The 16,440-nt window shown below is 58.8% G+C and overlaps 2 protein-coding genes across 2 annotated transcripts; one reads left to right on the top strand and one right to left on the bottom strand.

Annotated features, from left to right (window-relative positions):
- Positions 1 to 1,124: 1,124 nt before the first annotated feature.
- Positions 1,125 to 6,921, top strand: Klhl40 (kelch like family member 40; the record flags this gene model as incomplete). Its single annotated transcript, XM_048334490.1, is given in 9 exon segments — positions 1,125 to 1,224; positions 1,227 to 1,549; positions 1,551 to 2,312; positions 2,949 to 3,109; positions 3,811 to 3,918; positions 4,060 to 4,153; positions 4,155 to 4,246; positions 5,591 to 5,737; positions 6,599 to 6,921. Coding segments are annotated over 9 exon segments (1,899 nt in total), but the record flags the coding sequence as incomplete, so codon positions are not given.
- A 408-nt stretch (positions 6,922 to 7,329) lies between these two features.
- On the bottom strand, positions 7,330 to 14,309 carry Hhatl (hedgehog acyltransferase like). The gene is made up of 11 exons (XM_048334718.1): positions 14,191 to 14,309; positions 13,536 to 13,603; positions 12,937 to 13,050; positions 12,631 to 12,825; positions 11,486 to 11,695; positions 11,030 to 11,201; positions 9,921 to 10,065; positions 9,756 to 9,791; positions 8,942 to 9,143; positions 7,984 to 8,125; positions 7,330 to 7,560 (listed from the first exon to the last, which is right to left on the bottom strand). Exons 1-11 carry the CDS (start codon positions 14,294 to 14,296, stop codon positions 7,436 to 7,438), a joined length of 1,515 nt encoding a protein of 504 aa, XP_048190675.1. The 5' UTR covers positions 14,297 to 14,309; the 3' UTR covers positions 7,330 to 7,435.
- Between the last annotated feature and the right edge of the window lie 2,131 nt (positions 14,310 to 16,440).

Here is a 16,440-nt window from a genome sequence, read left to right as displayed (position 1 = left end):
CACTTGAGCCACAGCACCACTTCCGGTTTTCTGGTGGTTCTTGGGAGATAAGTGTCTCTCTTTCCTGCCCAGGCTGAGTAGCAGGGATGACAGGCACAAGTGTGTTTTCAACAAGGTTCTTCTAGAACTTTCTGGTGTGCCATTACGGGGACCACAGAAGGAGGGGCCAGCCCTGAGACCTCTCCTGTTCCCATGGCTATAGACAGACAAATGACTCAGGGAACCCCACAATAGCTCAGCCTGTGTCACACCAGCTAATTTACCCCGACAGCTGTAGCCTTTGGCACTGCGGGGCGTGCACCCTGGGCACCTGGCCCCCTTACGTGGATGTCACCCCAAGAACAGGCAGGCAGCGAGCGAAGACAGCCTGGCATAGGAAGCTCTTACACTGTTGCTTTATTTCTTTTTCTTCTTAGTGCCAGTCCTGGGCTTGAACTCAGTTCCTGAGCTTCCTTTGGCTCAAGGCTAGCACTCTACCACTTGAACCTCAGCACCACTTCCGGCTTTTCCTATGTATGTGTATGTGGTGCTGAGGACTCGAACCCGGGTCTTCCTGCATGCTAGGCGAGCGCTCTACCGCTAAGCCACCTCCCCAGCCCAGCATTCCCACGTTAAATGGTGAAGCAATGTAGCTTCCTCAGACGCTCAGGAAGCGGTGACTGTGAAACCACTTGTTCAGGAGAGGCCAGAGGAATCTGAGCATGCGTGAAGCCCTGGGTTCGATTCCTCAGCACCACACACACACAGAAAAAGCCAGAAGTGGCGCTGTGGTTCATGGGCTGGGAAGGTGGCTTAGCAGTAGAGCGCTCCCCTAGCATGCAGGAAGACCCGGGTTCGATTCCTCAGTGCCTGAGTCCAAGCCCCAGGACTTCATCACCCTCGGAGCTGAGTCAAGGCCCTGGGGGAGGGGGAAGGAATGCTCCTTGGCCAGTTGTCCCCCCACACCCCCACCCCCACCATGTGTCCCACACAAGCCAGATCGCCTTACCGCTCGCTCTATATATAGCCCTCCTCCCAGCAGCTGCTCAGCCAGCCTCCTCGGGAAGGCAGAGAGAGAGAGAGAGAGAGAGGAGGAGAGAGGGGTGATCGGGCTTTGGGGGGGGCGCCCATCATGACGGTGGGGCTTGGAGCAGGCGGAGGAGCAGCGTCTGTACCAGCAGACGCTGCTGCAGGACGGCCTGAAGGACCTGCTGGACCGCGGCAAGTTCGTGGACTGCGTGCTGAGGTGGGGGAGCGCGAGTTCCCGTGCCACCGCCTGGTGCTGGCGGCCTGCAGCCCTTACTTCCGGGCGCGGCTGCTGGAGGCGGCGGCGTCGGCGGCGGCGGCGACGTCGACGACGCCCGAGGGCGGCGCGGGCGAGCGGCTGCGTCTCGACGACGACGCCGTGTCCCCGGATGTGGCGGCGCAGGTGCTGCGCTACCTGTACACGTCGGAGGTGGCCCTGGACGAGGCGAGCGTGCAGGAGCTGTTCTCGGCGGCGCACCGCTGGCAGATCCCGTCGCTCTTCACCCTGTGCGTGTCCTTCCTGCACCGGCGCCTGGGCCTGGCCAAACTGCCTGGCCGTCTTCCGCCTGGGCCTGCTGCTCGACTGCGCGCGCCTGGCCGTGGCCGCGCGCGACCTGGCGTGCGCGCGCTTCCCGCTCGTGGCCCGCGACGCCGACTTCGCCGCTCTGACGCCCGACGAGCTCATCGCCATCATCTCCAGCGACGGCCTGGATGTGGAGAAGGAGGAGGTGGTGTTCGAGGCGGTGATGCGCTGGGCCGAAGGCGGCGGCGACCCCGAGCGGCGGGCCGCGCACCAGGCCGCGCTGCCCACCGTCTTCGACAGCGTGCGCTGCCGCCTGCTGCCCCGCGCGTTCCTGGAGAGCCGCGTGGAGCGCCACCCGCTCGTCAAGGCCCAGCCCGAGCTGCTCCGCAAGATCCAGATGGTGAAGGACGCCCACGAGGGGCGGCTCACCACGCTGCGACGCAAGAAGAAGAAGAAGAAGACGGCTGGGGAAACTGAGGCAGGGGGGGAGGAAGAGGAGGAGGAGGAGGAGGAAGAAGAGGAAGATGGCCGCGTCCTGCCCGGGATCCTGAACGACACGCTGCGCTTCGGCATGTTCCTGCAGGACCTGATCCTCCTGGTGAGCGAGCGGGGCGCCATGGCCTACGACCCCGCCGCCAACGAGTGCTACTGCGCCGCCCTGTCGGCCCGGATCCCCCGGAACCACGCCAGCCTGGTCACCAAGGAGAACCAGGTGTTCGTGGCCGGGGGCCTGTTCTACGACGAGGACGGCGGGGAGGACCCCATGAGCGCCTACTTCCTGCAGGTCCTGGGGGGGGGGAGCTGGGGGGAGGACTGGGGGAGAGGACGGGGTCAGTGAGGAAACTGAGGCTGGGAAGGATCTAGAGTGTGGGATGTGCGGGCCCTGTGGGGCGTGCAGGTGCGCGCATGCGCTACCACTTTGAACCCCACTTCCGTTTTCCTGGTGGTTTCATTGGAGATCAGGGTCTCAGGGACTTTCCTGCCAGGCTGGCTTTGAACCAGGATCCCCCAGATCTCAGCCTCCTGAGTAGCTGGGATGGCCCTGGGATTCACCCTTCTCCCCCTACCACCCCCCGCCCAACACACACACGTAGAACCAGGTAAACAGGGGAGACTAGATATTTGGTTTATTTTTGCCAGTCCGGAGGTTTGAACTCGGGGCCTGGGCGCTCGCTGTCCCTGAACTTCAAGGCTTAGCACTCTGCCACTTGAGCCACAGCGCCGCTTCCGGCTTCTTGGTGTGTGGGTGTGGGTGTGGGTGGGGGGACGGCAGTGGGGTGGACAGCACCGGCCCGGGGGATGGCCCCAGCACCCTCTGAGGGTGCCCTCGGTTCCCCCGGTGCTGGGATGGGTGGGCCCGCCTGGGGGTGCCACCGAGACTGGGGGTGACGGCCGGCTGACGGGGGCGCCCGACCTGCAGTTTGACCACCTGGACTCGGAGTGGCTGGGGATGCCGCCGCTGCCCTCGCCGCGCTGCCTCTTCGGCCTGGGGGAGGCGCTGAACTCCATCTACGTGGTGGGCGGCCGCGAGCTCAAGGACGGCGAGGGCAGCCTGGACTCCGTCATGTGCTACGACCGGCTGTGAGTGTGGGCGGGGCCCGCGTGGGGCGGCGCCGGATTGGGCGCTGGCCGGCGAGGGGCGGGGCTGCCGCGGGGCGGGGCCGGTCTGGGGGCGGGAACCTCGCGTAGGTTTGGGGAGCGTGGGTTGGAATGGGATGGAGTGTGCCTTGGGGTGGGGCCCGATTTGGGGGGACAGGGACTGGAATGGGGTGATATATCACTGCTAAGGGTGAGGCCTGCTTGGGGGTGGGGTCATGCGTGGGGGCGGGACTGAGCCTGGGTAAGGTGTCAGTGGTGGGGGAGAAGTCTGGTACCTGGTTGGACCTGGCCTGGGAGAGGCATCTGATAAGGGGCGTGGCCAGACGGTGAGGGGCGGGGCCTGGCCTGGGTGCAGAGCTGGAGAGGGGCATGGCATGACAGGGCGTGGCTTCCCAAGGGCGGGGTCTGACAAGGGGCGGGGCCTGGGCGCAGAGCCTGACGGCCTAGATTCACAGGGGCGTGGCCCGGTAGTGGGCGGGGCCTGAAGAGGGGCGGGGCCTGGCTCGCACCTGTCAGGCGGGGCTGTGAGGGGCTCAGAGCTGGGTTTTGGATATACCCAGTGCACCCCGAGTCGGAGCTGGGTGGAAGGTGACCATCAGAGGCCTGGACTGGGCATACCCTTAAGCCAGTCCCCCCCCACACTCCCTCCTCTCCGCTTCCCCTCCCCTCCCCCCCCCATTCAGGTCCTTCAAATGGGGTGAATCCGACCCGCTGCCCTACCCAGTGTACGGCCACGCCGTGCTCTCCCACCTGGACCTCGTCTATGTCCTGGGAGGCAAGGGCAGCGACAGGTGAGGCCCCTCCCATCTCCTCCTCCCCAGGCGGTGGGGGGTGGGGAGGCTGGGAGGTGGCAGGCCAGGATGGGGGTCAGGATGGGATCTGCTCTGCCCCGCGCCTCCATCCATGTCCTCTCCCCTTTGCCTGCACCCCAGGAAATGTCTGAACAAGATGTGCGTCTATGACCCCAAGAAGTTCGAGTGGAGGGAGCTGGCCCCCATGCAGACGCCCCGCTCACTCTTTGGGGCCCACTGTCCACGATGGCCGCATTTTCGTGGCTGCTGGGGTCACGGACACAGGACTGACCAGCTCGGCTGAGGTGTACAGCATTGCAGATGACAAGTGGGTAGCTCCCCCCCCCCATCTGCTCTACAGCTATGTGGCTTTAGGCCCCTTGTGTCTACCCTTGGTCAAGTGTGATAGTATTCATGGTGGGACTCTGTGGTTGACTTTGAACTTGGGGACAGAAAGAGTCTATCTTCTAATGAGCAATGAGAATGGACCAGAAGGATTTCCAAAAAGAGGGTAAAACTTTTCTGCGTGAGTGTTGGGGTCCTGGGACTTGAACTCAGGCCTGAACGCTGTCCCTGAGCTTCTTTTTGCTCAAAGCTAGCACTCTGCCACTTGAGTCACAGCGCCACTTGCAGCTCTCTGTGTGTGTGTGGTGCTGAGGAATCGAACCCAGGGCTTCGTGCATGCTAGGCGAGTGCTCGACCACTAAGCCACCTTCCCAGGCCCTAGAATGCAGCTTCTTAATGTCAAGGTGAAAGTCTGCATTTCTAAGAACTGTTGGAGTGGTGCCCATGGCCCCTCCAAGGTAGGCAAATCTGTGAGTCTCCTTCGTCCAATCAACCAGCAAAAAGTGGAAGTGGAGCTGTGTTTCAAGTGGTAGAGCACCAGCCTGTAGGTGGAAAAGCTAAGAGATGGACAGCAGCGTTTAGACCTTGAGTTCAAGCCCCAGTAGTGGCACACACACACACACACACACACACACACACACACACACACACACACACACAGATAACTAAAAGAAAAAAAGAATATGAGAAAGGAAGTGAAGGCTTACAGAAAAAGGGGAGCAAAACAAGGTTAAGATACTCAAGAGGCTCCAGGCAGCACTTGAGAGGGTTAAAGCAACAATAACCAGGGGCCTGAGGATGTGGCTTACTGGTAGAGTGCTCGCCTAGCATGCCTGAAGCCCTGGGTTCGAGTCCTCAGCACCACATACACAGAAAAAGCCAGAAGTGGTGCTGTGGCTCAAGTGGTAGAGTGCTAGCCTTGAGCAGAAAGAAGCCAGGGACAGTGCCCAGGCCCTGAGTTCAAGCCCCACAACTGGCAATAACTAAAATCAGCAAAAGGAAGTGGTCAGGGCTGGGGATATAGCCTAGTGGCAAGAGTGCCTGCCTCGGATACATGAGGCCCTAGGTTCGATTCCCCAGCACCACATATACAGAAAACGGCCAGAAGCGGCGCTGTGGCTCAAGTGGCAGAGTGCTAGCCTTGAGCGGGAAGAAGCCAGGGACAGTGCTCAGGCCCTGAGTTCAAGGCCCAGGACTGGCCAAAAAAAAAAAAAAAAGGAAGTGGTCAAAAGGGTGCAAGTGAGTTTGTGGGTGCTGGGCTATCAGACACAATCACTGAGCTCACTGAAGGCGGCCCTAGCCATGCACCTCCTCTTCCCCCCATCAGGTGGTCCCCCTTTGAGGCTTTCCCCCAGGAGCGCAGCTCGCTCAGCCTGGTGAGCCTGGTGGGGACCTTGTACGCCATCGGCGGCTTCGCCACTCTGGAGACTGAGTCTGGAGAGCTGGTCCCCACGGAGCTCAACGACATCTGGAGGTGAGCCCACGCTGGTTCTTGGGGAGTGGGGAGTGGGGCAGGAGTGGAGGGGAGGACAAGTTTCAGTCATCTGGGTTTGTCGGTCCTGGGACTTGAACGCATGGTCTGGGCGCTGTCTCAGGCCAGCACTTACCGCCACAGCGCCACTTCCGGTTTTCTGGTGGTTTATGACAGTCTCACAGACTTTCCTGGTTCAGGCTGGCTTTGAAGCTCTTCCCAGAATGTGGGAGGGCTTCGTGGGGCGGGGGGGGGGGGGGAGAGCGGCTCTGGGAGGACCCCTTTCTGATCGCATGGGAATTTTCTAAGAGTAGATCTGTCCAGCTGGGTATTGGTGGCTCATGTCTGTCATCCTAGCTATTCAGCAGGCTGAGATCTAGAGGATCGCAGTTCAAAGCCAGCCTGGACAAGAAAATCCATGAGACTCTTATATCTAAAGAAACCACCCCAAAAAGCCAGAAGTGGACCTCCAACAAGGAGGAGGAGGAGGAAGAGGAGGGAATAAAGGGGGCTAGGAGTGTGGCTTAGTGGTAGAGCGCTTCCCTAGCATGCATGAAGCCCTGGGTTCGATTCCTCAGCACCACATACACAGAAAAAGCCAGAAGTGGCTCTGTGTCTCAAGAGGTAGAGCGCTAGCCTTGAGCAAAAAGAAGCCAGGAACAGTGCCCAGGCCTTGAGTTCAAGTCTAGGATCAGCGCGCACACACACACACACACACACACACACACACACACACACACACGAAAGAGTAAGTCTACCCACAAGACTGAGATGGGGTAAAGTAGAAGGCAGGCTGGCCCAGTCCCCAGGGTTCAGTCTTCCAAGTGGACCCCATTCCTCATCCTCACCCCCCCCACCACCCAGGTATAACGAGGAAGAGAAGAAGTGGGAGGGTGTGCTTCGGGAGATGGCCTATGCGGCTGGCGCCACCTGCCTGCCTGTGAGGCTCAATGTCCTACGCCTGACCAAGATGTGACCAGGGATCGAACGGACCACCCTGTCCACCCTACATGACCCCGCCAGGCCTGACCTCCTGGGTGCTCCAAGGAACTCCCCGGGGTGCTATGGTATAGCCTGAGGGCTGATTCAACCAAGGAGAGGACAACGGCTGCCCAGTCCTGGCCTTTCAGGCGGAGACAAAAACATAAAACAACAACAAAAATAATGGCTGGGAAGGTGGCTCAGTGGTAGAGCGCTCGCCTAGCATGGCATGAAGCCCTGGGTTCGATTCCTCAGCACCACAGACACAGAAAAAGCCAGAAGTGGCGCTGTGGCTCAAGTGGTAGAGTGCTAGCCTTGAGCAAAAGAAGCCAGGGACAGTGCTCAGGTCCTGAGTTCAAGTCCCAGGACCACTGGCACAAACAAAAATAAATTACACAAATAAATACAAACCAATCACAAACTCAAGTTCTGGAATCCAGTGCTCCGGCCATTCCTGAAGACTCAGGCCTTTAGCGTCCCACCATTAGGTTATAAAGTGGGTGATCACCCTTGGTGTGCTATCTCCTGTATGTGCCTGTTGGGGCAGGGGGGCGGGGAGACTCTATCTTTGAGGCCTTGTGGGGAGAGATCAGGGAACAACCCGGCTGTGGTAGAAAAGTCTTTTTTTATTCTATCATTCAGGCGTCATGGGGCATAGTCTGGGCCTAGCGCCCAGAAATAGCTGAGCAGAGCCAATCAGCACGCTGCCCTCCATGCCATCTACTCCTCCTTCTCCTTGTCCTGCCTCTGCTCCTCATCTAGGGCCAGGGTTCGCTCTCGCTCCTTCACCAGCTGGACGCCACAGTAGGTAACAAACAAGATGGCCAGCGTGGTCTGAGGAAACCCTGTTGGGAAAGGAGCCATGGGGGTCCTGAGCTCTTCATACCTAGGGATTCATTGCTTCCCATCGCTGGGCCTCTCACTCACCCACCTGCCCAGAAAAGCCCTTCCTACTGCATGCTGGTGGCTCACACCTGTCATCCTAGCTACTCAGGAAGCTGAGAGCTGAGGATCAGGGTTCGAAGCCAGCCTGGGCAGGAAAGTGCCCATGAAATGGTTCTCTCTTCCAGTGAGCCAGCAGAAGCATCAGAAGTGGTGCTGTGGCTCAAAGTGGTAGAGGGCTAGTCTTGATTAAAAAAAACACAAAAACAAAACCAGCTCAGGGAAAGTGCCCCAGGTTCTGAGTTCAAGACCGACAAGAAAAGAAAAAAGAAAACAAAAGATCTCTCCTACCCCTTGAGATGAATGGACACACAACTCTCTGTTACCTGTAAGTAGCAGGCGCTGGGCCACCAGCTCTGTGAACTCGAGGCTGTTCAGGCTCACGAGGTTGTACATGATGATAGCCCAGAAGTTTACAGCTCCACAAAGGCCTCGAACCCTGCGGGACATCTGCTCCGACAGACAGGCCTACTTGGTCCAGGAAAAGATGGTTGCCCAAAAGAGAGAGGGGGAACGTGTGATGAGCCAGTGGCCTGGACCTAGAGACCCACTCAGGTCCTTGTGGCTAAATGGGGAAACTGAGGCCCAGGGAGAGGTTAAAGACTTGACCAATGTAGCCAGGCCTGGGTGTGTTGAGCTTGATCTGTGGAAGCAGAAAGGGGCCAGATTTCTTTCTTTCTTTCTTTCTTTCCTTCCTTCCTTCCTTTCTTCCTTCCTTCCTTCCTTCCTTCCTTCCTTCCTTCCTTCCTTCCCTCCTTCCTTCCTTCCCTCCTTCCTTCTTTCCTTCCTTCTGTCAGTTGTTGGACTTGAACTCAGGGCCTGGGCCCTGTCCCTGGCTTCTTTTTGCTCAAGGCTAGCACTCTACCACTTGAGCCACAGCGCCACTTCTGGCTTTTTCTGTGTGTGTGGTAGTGAGGAATTGAACCCAGGGCTTCATGCATGCAAGGCAAACACTCTACCACTGAGCCACCTTCCTAGTCCCCCAAACCTCCTTTTTGCTCAAGGCTAACGCTCTATCACTTTGGGTCACAGTTCTACTTCTGGTTTTCTGGTGGTTCACTGGAGATAAGAGTTTCATGGGGACTTCTCTGCACTGGCAGGCTTCGAACCCTGATCCTCAGATCACTCCTCAAGTAGCTAGAATGACAGGCATGAGGCACCAGCACCCAGGGACCACAGCTGGATAATTCCAGAAAGTAACGGTGTCACCTCTTCCTGTGACACCCCCCCATCCGTCCTCCAGCTCATCCCAGCCCCCCCTCCCCCAGAGCAATCCCTGCTTACCTCCATGCGTGCCAGAGGCCCATACTCCGCCAGCTTCTGCACCCAGAGTTCAAAGTTGAGACCGAAGCAGTTAAGGAAGGACCAGAGATAGACGATGTCACATGGCCCAAGCCACAGGGTGGTCACAGCGAAGGTGGCCACAGAGGCCACCAGCTCTGGGATCACTGAGCTGTGGTCCCCTCCAAGGTGGTCATACACATATCTGCGGGGGACAGATGGGGGAAAGGGGCCAGGGAGACGGGGGGGGGGGGGAGGGGGAAGGGTAGGTATGTCACCGCTCTGTGACTTGCAACCTGCAGGACACCTCATAGCTTCGGCAGCTGTGTTTGTTGACACCCGGACTTTCTCTCCTCCAAGCCCCAGTACACACACACACACACACACACACACACACACACACACACACCAATCATCCTTGAATCTTTACAAAGATTTCCCAAATGAATACTCTCTCTCTGTCTCTCTCTGTCTCTGTCTCTGTCTCTGTCTCTGTCTCTCTCTCTCTCCTGGACACCCGTGGCTCATGCCTGTCATCCTAGCTAGTGAGAGCTTAGGATCGTGGTTCAAAGCCAACCCCAGCCGGCAAGTCTGTGAGACTTGGATCTCCAGTTAACTCCACCGGAAGTGGAGATGTGGCTCAAGTGGTTGAGCACTAGCCTCGAGCAAAAAAGAGCTCAGGGGCAATGCCCTGGTTTGGAGTTCGAGCCCCAGGGCTAGTGTGTACATGTGGGCTCATGCACACACGTGCACACACACACACGGATCATTTCCACACCTCCCTGCTCACGCACACCCGCAGCCCTGAGCCACTCACTTGCAAAGCCAGTCATTGATGCCCCTGTCGAAATGCCTGTGGGGGAAAGCAGAAGGGGGTGAGCCCACGGGAGGCACCCCTGCTAGGGCACAGGGGAGGAGGTTAAGGGAAGCTGCGGAGGGGGGGCCCAAGGGCACCACCTGCCCCCCTCCCGTGGACACTCACGTTTCCCCGAAGACGTAGAGGGCCGTGATGCACTTTGGCGGCTGGGGTGGGTCCAGGTGGTCCAGGCGAGCCACGGTGTTGACCACCCCGAAGAGCACGGCCGCCTTCACCCAGTCATACACCAGGTTGGAATAGGCCAGGCCGGCTGCGGACAGGGCCCCGTCAGTGCTGGAGGAGCCTTCTCCCTCCCTCCCTCCTTCCCTCCCTCCCTCCCACCCATTCCCTCCTTTTCTCACTCTCTGTGGGAAGAAGTCCTTGGCATCTGTCATGCCCACTTGAAAGGCCACGCCTCCTCTCTTCTAGCCCCACCCACCCCATTAAGTATTCCTGCACCGGGCACGCCCATGCAAAGGCCACACCCCTTCCATCCAGCCCCACCCACTCCATTAAGAACTGCTCTGTATTAGGCATGCCCACTCTAAGACCACGCCCCCTCCACAGCCCCACCCACCTCCATATAAGAATCCCTGCATCCAACACACCCACTCTAGGACCACGCCCCCTTCCCCAGCCCCACCCACCTCTATTAAGAACTCCCTGCATCTGACACGCCCACCCAAAGGCCATGTCCCCTTCCATCCAGCCCCACCCACCCCATTAACTGCTCTGTATCCAACATGCCCACTCTAAGACCACGCCCCCTACCCAGCCCCACCCACCTCCATATAAGAATCCCCTGCATCTGACAGGCCCACTCTACGGCCACGCCCCTTCTGCCCAGCCCCACGGACTCCCATTAAAACCCGCCTTGGTAACGCAGGAGGGACAGTGTGGGACACGGCGCTGCCTCCCCGGGCGAGGCCAATGCCAAGCCCTGTGCATTTCCAAGCTCCATCCTTGCTGGGCTCACGCCTGACATCCTAGCTACTCTAGAGGCTGAGATCTGAGGATGACAGTTCAAAGCCAGCCTGGGCAGACAAATCGGAAGTGTGACTCGGAGTGGTTAAAAATAAGGGAGAACACCCAGGCCCTGGGTTCAAGCCACAGCACACGCTGAAAGAAGGGAGGGAGGGAGGGAGGGAAGGAGGGAAGGCCTCCCCTCTTGGACCTTTGGGTGCTGTGTGACTCGGAGGTGCGGGTGATGTCCTACCCCCTGCATGGGCACCCACCAAGGGCGCTGTCCGGGAGGCGCTTGGCAAACTTGAGGTCGCTGGGGATGGTGAGGATGTAGAAGAAGTGGAAGAAGATGTCCACAGCCATGATGGCCGCCACGCTGATTCCCGCCTGGGCCCGGATCCGCCACAGCTCGCCCTCAGCCCTCACTGGCTCCACCTGGCTCACCTGGGGGAGGGGGGGATGCCTGGGAGAGGGCGGGGATGACACACAGCCCATCTAGGCGGGGGAGCCCCCCCGTCTGAGAGGAAGAGCTGGGCGCCCACGGCTCACACCTGTCATCCTGGGGATTGTGGTTCAAAACCAGCCTGGGCAGGAAACGTCTGCGGGACTCATCTCCAATGAAACCAGCCAAAAGCTAGGATGTGGCGGTGTGGCCCAAGTGGTAGAGCACCCGCTCTCGGTGCTAAGCAGCTGAGGGGGACCCCCCCCACGGGCCAGGTCCCGCTCACCTGGGCGTGGAAGCGGTCAAAGGTCATGATGGGCCCGAAGAAGAAGAAAGGCAGGTAGAAGTTGTATTTGAGGAGGTCGGCGAAGGAGTAGCGGCGATCGGGGTGGGCACAGGCCTCCAGCGCGAAGCTGGTGCAGCGCAGAATGGTGAAGCCACTGCCCCCGTGAAACAGGACGTCTTGAAGATCAAAAGTGCCCGTGACAAACCCGCTCTGGAGGGGGGACAGACCAGGCCACCAGCTTGGCAGGGGACCTCGTGGCTCCCCCTAGGGAGTGAGGCCGCACCCGCACCTCCTACTTTGCTGTAGGTGGGCTCTTTGGTGGTGGTGGTGGTGGTCCTGGGGTTTGAACCCAGGGCCTGGGCCCTGTTCCTGAGCTCTATTTTTGCTGGTGCTTTACTACTTAAAGCCACAGCACCACGTCTGGTTTTCTGGTGGTTCACTGGAGATAAGAGGCTCATGGATGTTCCTGCCTGGGCTGGATTTGAACTATGATCCTCTAGATCTCAGCCTCCTGAGTAGCTAGGATGATAGGCGTGAGCCAACCGTGGCTGGCTAAAGTGGGCTTGTCTTATAGACTAGACATCCTCCTCAAAGGCTTGAAGAAAAGTGACAAGGGGGGTGTTTGAGGACTGTTGGAAATAATCAAATAATTTGGGCCAGGTGCCAGTGGCTCACACCTGTCATCCCAGATATTTAGGAGGCTGAGATCTCGAGGATCGCAGTTCAAATCCAGCCCAAGCAGGAAAATCCATGAGACTCTTATCTCCAATGAACCAGCAGAAAACCGGAAGTGGCGCTGTGGCTCAAGGAGTAGAGCACCAGCCTTGAGTGAAAGAGCTCAGGGTCAGTGCCTAGGTCCAGAGTGCAAGCCCTAGGACTGACAAAATAAAAGAGTTAAATAATTTGGGGTTCTGGGGCTGGGAGTGGGGCTCAGTGGCAGAGTGCTCACCTAGCCCCTTAGCACCACATAAACACAAAAGGCTAGAAGTGGTGCTGTGGCTCAAGAGGTAGAGTGCTAGCCTTGAGCAAAAACAGAAGCCAGGGCAGTGCCCAGGCCCTGAGTTCAAGTCCCAGGACTGCAAAAAATAAATAAATAAAGATAATGTAGGGTTGCATCCTTGTACTACCAGGTCCCCAGTCCATACCTGCCAGGAGATGAGCGGATCCATCTTGAAGGAGGCCAGGCTGGCTAGGCCGAAGCCGAGGCAGAGCCAGGACTGGCCCAGGAGAGAGACCACGTAGAGCCCCACGCAGTGGCCCAGGAGCAGCAGCAGATACCACGGGCCCATGGTCCCCCCCACGGCCAGCACCCCGTAGGCTGCGTACATCCAGGAGCGGAGCTGGGGGGGGGCGGCGCGGGAGGCTGTCAATGCCTGGGCCAGAGGCCAGGGTGACCCTCCCCCAGTCCAGTCCTGGGGGGGCCGTGCAGTGGGGAGGTCTGGCCAGCTCACCTGGGGAGCAGCCATGCTACAGAGCTTGGCGAACAGCACGTGGCCAGACAGGGCGAAGACGATGACGTTCCGGAAGGACGTGAACCACATTACCCACTCGAAGTCGGCCACGTCCTGGGAGCAGCAGCAGAGAGACAAGGAAGGAGGGGAGCACTCAGGACTGGTTGTCCACAACCCCCGGACCCCGACAGCCCCTCCCTCCCTCCCTCATTCCCTCCCTTCCTCCTTCCCTCCCTCCCTCTTTCCTTGGTGCTGGAACTTGGATTTGAACTCAGGGCCTCATGCTCTCACTTGGCTTTTTTTCATTCCCAATGGGCACTCTACTACTGGAGCCACACCTCCAACTTCCTGCTTTTAGGTGGTTTTTTTTAGAGAGAGAAGGATCTCCTAGCTGGCTTTGAACTGGGATCCTCAGATCTGTCTCCTGAGTAACTAGGATGACAGGAATGAGCTGCCAATGCCAGGCCCATTCTTTTCTTTTCTTATTATTGGGGGATGAGGCTGGAGCCCCAAGTAGTGACTTGAGGGGTGGAGCAGGGGATGGGGCAGGGCTAGTGATGGACCCCCAAGTAGGTGGCATGGTGCTGGGGGACACATACCATCTTCCGGCCGATGTACTCCCAGCCTGGCCGCACCGACTCCCGGAAGGCCTTCCGGTGAGCCCCGTCTGAGAACAGAGTGAGGTTCAGGGTGTGTGCCACGGGCCTCCTCGCCCCAGGAGAGGGGACAAGGTCTACCCGGATCCCAGCACCCCAGTTTGAGGCTGAAGGGAGGTGGGTTTCATTCTGCATCTGGGTCTTTCTCTGTGTGTGTGTGTGTGTGTGTGTGTGTGTGTGTGTGTGTGTGTGTGTGTCCTGGTCTCTATATGGTTTTATTTTTGTTCTTCTTTTGTCAGTCCTGGGACTTGAACTCATGGCCTGGGCGCTGTCCCTGAGCTCTTGCTCAAGGCTAGCGCTCTTTCATTTGAGCCACAGCACCACTTCCGGTTTTCTGGTAGTTTCATTGGAGATGAGAGCCTCGGGCTTTCCGGCCCAGGCTGGCTTTGAACCGCGATCCTCCAGATCTCAGCCTCTTGAGTAGCTAGGATGCCTGGGATCCTGGCACTCAGCTTGTGTGTGTGTTAGGGTCCTGGTCTGTGTGTGTGTGTGTGTGTGTGTTCATATGTCTAAAGCAGCACCTCTGTACTTCCCTGTCCCCTGCTGTTCTCCTTGCTCCTGCCACCCCAAATCCCCTGGCCCAGGGCCTGGCTGTTACCTTGCGACGCCTCCAGGAGGCCCTGGCCAGCGTAGGCCAGAGCCCCGCTCAGCACCAGGGAGTAGAGGCCCAGCTCGGCCGCGGGCAGCGCCGTCTTGACGCCCATCGCCTAGGTCAGGCTGCAGGGGAAGGCTGGGTTGAGGGGGCTGCAACTCACGGCCCCTCACTGCAGTGATGGGCCCATACTTACCCACAGGGGACTGGTGTTCTCCCCACCCAGTGTGTGTGTGTGTGTGTGTGTGTGTGTGTGTGTGTGTGTGTGTGTGTGTGTGTGTGTGCTCGAATTCAGGGCCTGTGGCGTTATCCCTGAGCTTTTCCTGCTCAAGGCTGGTGCTCTACCACGTGAGCCACACCGCCACTTCCGGCTTTTTGGAAATTCATTGGACATCAGACTCTCACAGACTTTCTCCTGCCCCAGCTGGCTTTGAACCGTGATCCTCAGATCTCAGCCTCCTGGGTTAGCTAGGATGTCAGGTGGGAGCCACCGGTACCGAGTATTCCTCACTTTTCTATTCTCTTTCTGCCAGTCCTGCAGCTCCAGGCGAGCCCTCTCCCACTCGAGCCACAGCGCCACTTCTGGCTTTTGCTGTGTGTGTATGGTACTGAGGAATCGAACCCAGGGCTTCCTGCATGCTAGGCGAGCATTCAAGGAGCCTGGGCCAGGCTGGGCAGGGGGGGTGTAACTGGGGAGGGCACTGGATGCTATCCAAGGTGCTGACCAGTTTCTCCCCAGGATGAATCCCTGATAAATGATTCCCCCCCCCCCACCCCGGACCTCAATGAGAAGCTCTGCACCCCCTTCCTCCCCCCTCGCCCCGCACACACACACTTTGCTTCAGCCTACCTAGCCTCAGATCTTAGGAGTCCACAGGTAAAGATTTGAGGCCTAGCCAGGTGTGGGTGGCTCCCGCCGGTCATCGCAGCTACTCAGGAAGCTGAGATCTGGAGGACCGTGGTTCAAAACCAGCCCCACACAGGAAAGTCCATGAGACCCTTATCTCCAACTCACCACTTGGGAAAACCAGAAGTGGCGCTGTGGCCCAACGTGGCAGAGCAAAAGAGCTCAGGGACCGCTCCTGAGCCCTGAGTTCAAGCCCCGTGAACAACAACAACAATAACAAAAAAGGATTCAAGATCTAAATCAGAGGAACATTCTAGGCACTCTCTTTGGGGCTGAACTGGGGGTTCACCCCAGATTCTCCCCCAAGCCACAGACAAGCCCTGCACGCCGTCTTCTGGGTCATAGGAGGTTGAGACAGGGGTAGGGTACCCAAGCTGGGTGCCAGTGGCTCACGCCTGTCATCCTCGCTACACAGGAGGCTGAGCTCTGAGGATCCTGGTTCAAAGCCAGCCTGGGGCAAGAAAGTCCAATGAACCACCAAAAAGTGGGAATGGAGCTGTGGCTCAAGCGGCAGAGTGCCAGCCTTGAACAAAAAGAAAAAAAAAACACAGGTCAAAAACAGTGCCTGGGCCCCAAGTTCAAGCCTTAAGACTAACAAAAAAAATTAGAATGAAAAGGTGTGTGTGTGTGTGTGTGTGTGTGTGTGTGTGTGTGTGCACAGACAAGGCATAGCTCCTCAGAAGTCTCAGATTAAGTTTGCCCGCTGGCTATGGGGGGTGCTGGCCGGACTTGGGGCTGGTGGACACCCCCTCATCGGCGGGGTGGGGGCAGGGAGGCCGTGTTGGGGGATCGGGTTAATGGAGCAGGGTGCCTGAAACCGGAGCAGGGCACAGGGCCCCGCGTGGAACAGCTTCGTCAGCTGCCTCCCACAAGCGGCTTCCAATTTTAGCTCCCCATAGCCAGCCGGTGTGGAGTGTCCCCCAAGCCAGACTTTGGGGAGGAGTCAGTCCCCCCCACCCCGTACCCCACACACCCTGCCTGGGAGTTCTCCTTGGCTAGCCCCTCACCACCACCCAGTCCTGGACACCAAATCTGAGGACCCCCCCACCCCCCTTCTTCTTTCCCCGGCCCTTACCTGCCTCAGGTACCGCTGGAAGGAAAAGGATAGGAATCTGGGGAGAGTCCCCCTGTCCCCCCCCACCCTCTCGCCCCCTCCCCCAGTGCCCCCCTCCCCGCAGCTCAGCACTGACCTTGAGGTGGGCTTGAGGACACCTTGGCACAGGCCGAGTCTCGCCTGGGGGCCCTGCTCAGGTCCTGGGGCCCCTCCGGGGTGTCCAGTCTCTGGGGTCCCCACCCCCCCTGGAGGCTAGCTCGGGTAAGTGGACACGGGAGGAGAGTGGGGGCGGGGA

The sequence above is a fragment of the Perognathus longimembris genome, chromosome 26 (assembly GCF_023159225.1).
Source record: "Perognathus longimembris pacificus isolate PPM17 chromosome 26, ASM2315922v1, whole genome shotgun sequence".
In the NCBI taxonomy this organism is placed as follows: Eukaryota; Metazoa; Chordata; class Mammalia; order Rodentia; family Heteromyidae; genus Perognathus; species Perognathus longimembris.
Note: the sequence above shows the minus strand (reverse complement) of the source record. Positions and strands in the feature narration are given on the sequence as shown.

Bases quoted from the DNA above. Each gene is read 5' to 3' on its own strand.
- Hhatl (XM_048334718.1), bottom strand. From the start codon at position 14,296: ATGGGCGTCAAGACGGCGCTGCCCGCGGCCGAGCTGGGCCTCTACTCC. The intron at 10,066-11,029 runs GTGGGTGCCCAT...CCCTGTCCGCAG, and splicing joins CCTCCCGGACAGCGCCCTTG to CCGGCCTGGCCTATTCCAAC. The intron at 8,126-8,941 runs GTAAGCAGGGAT...TGGACCAAGTAG, and splicing joins GGCCTCTGGCACGCATGGAG to GCCTGTCTGTCGGAGCAGAT.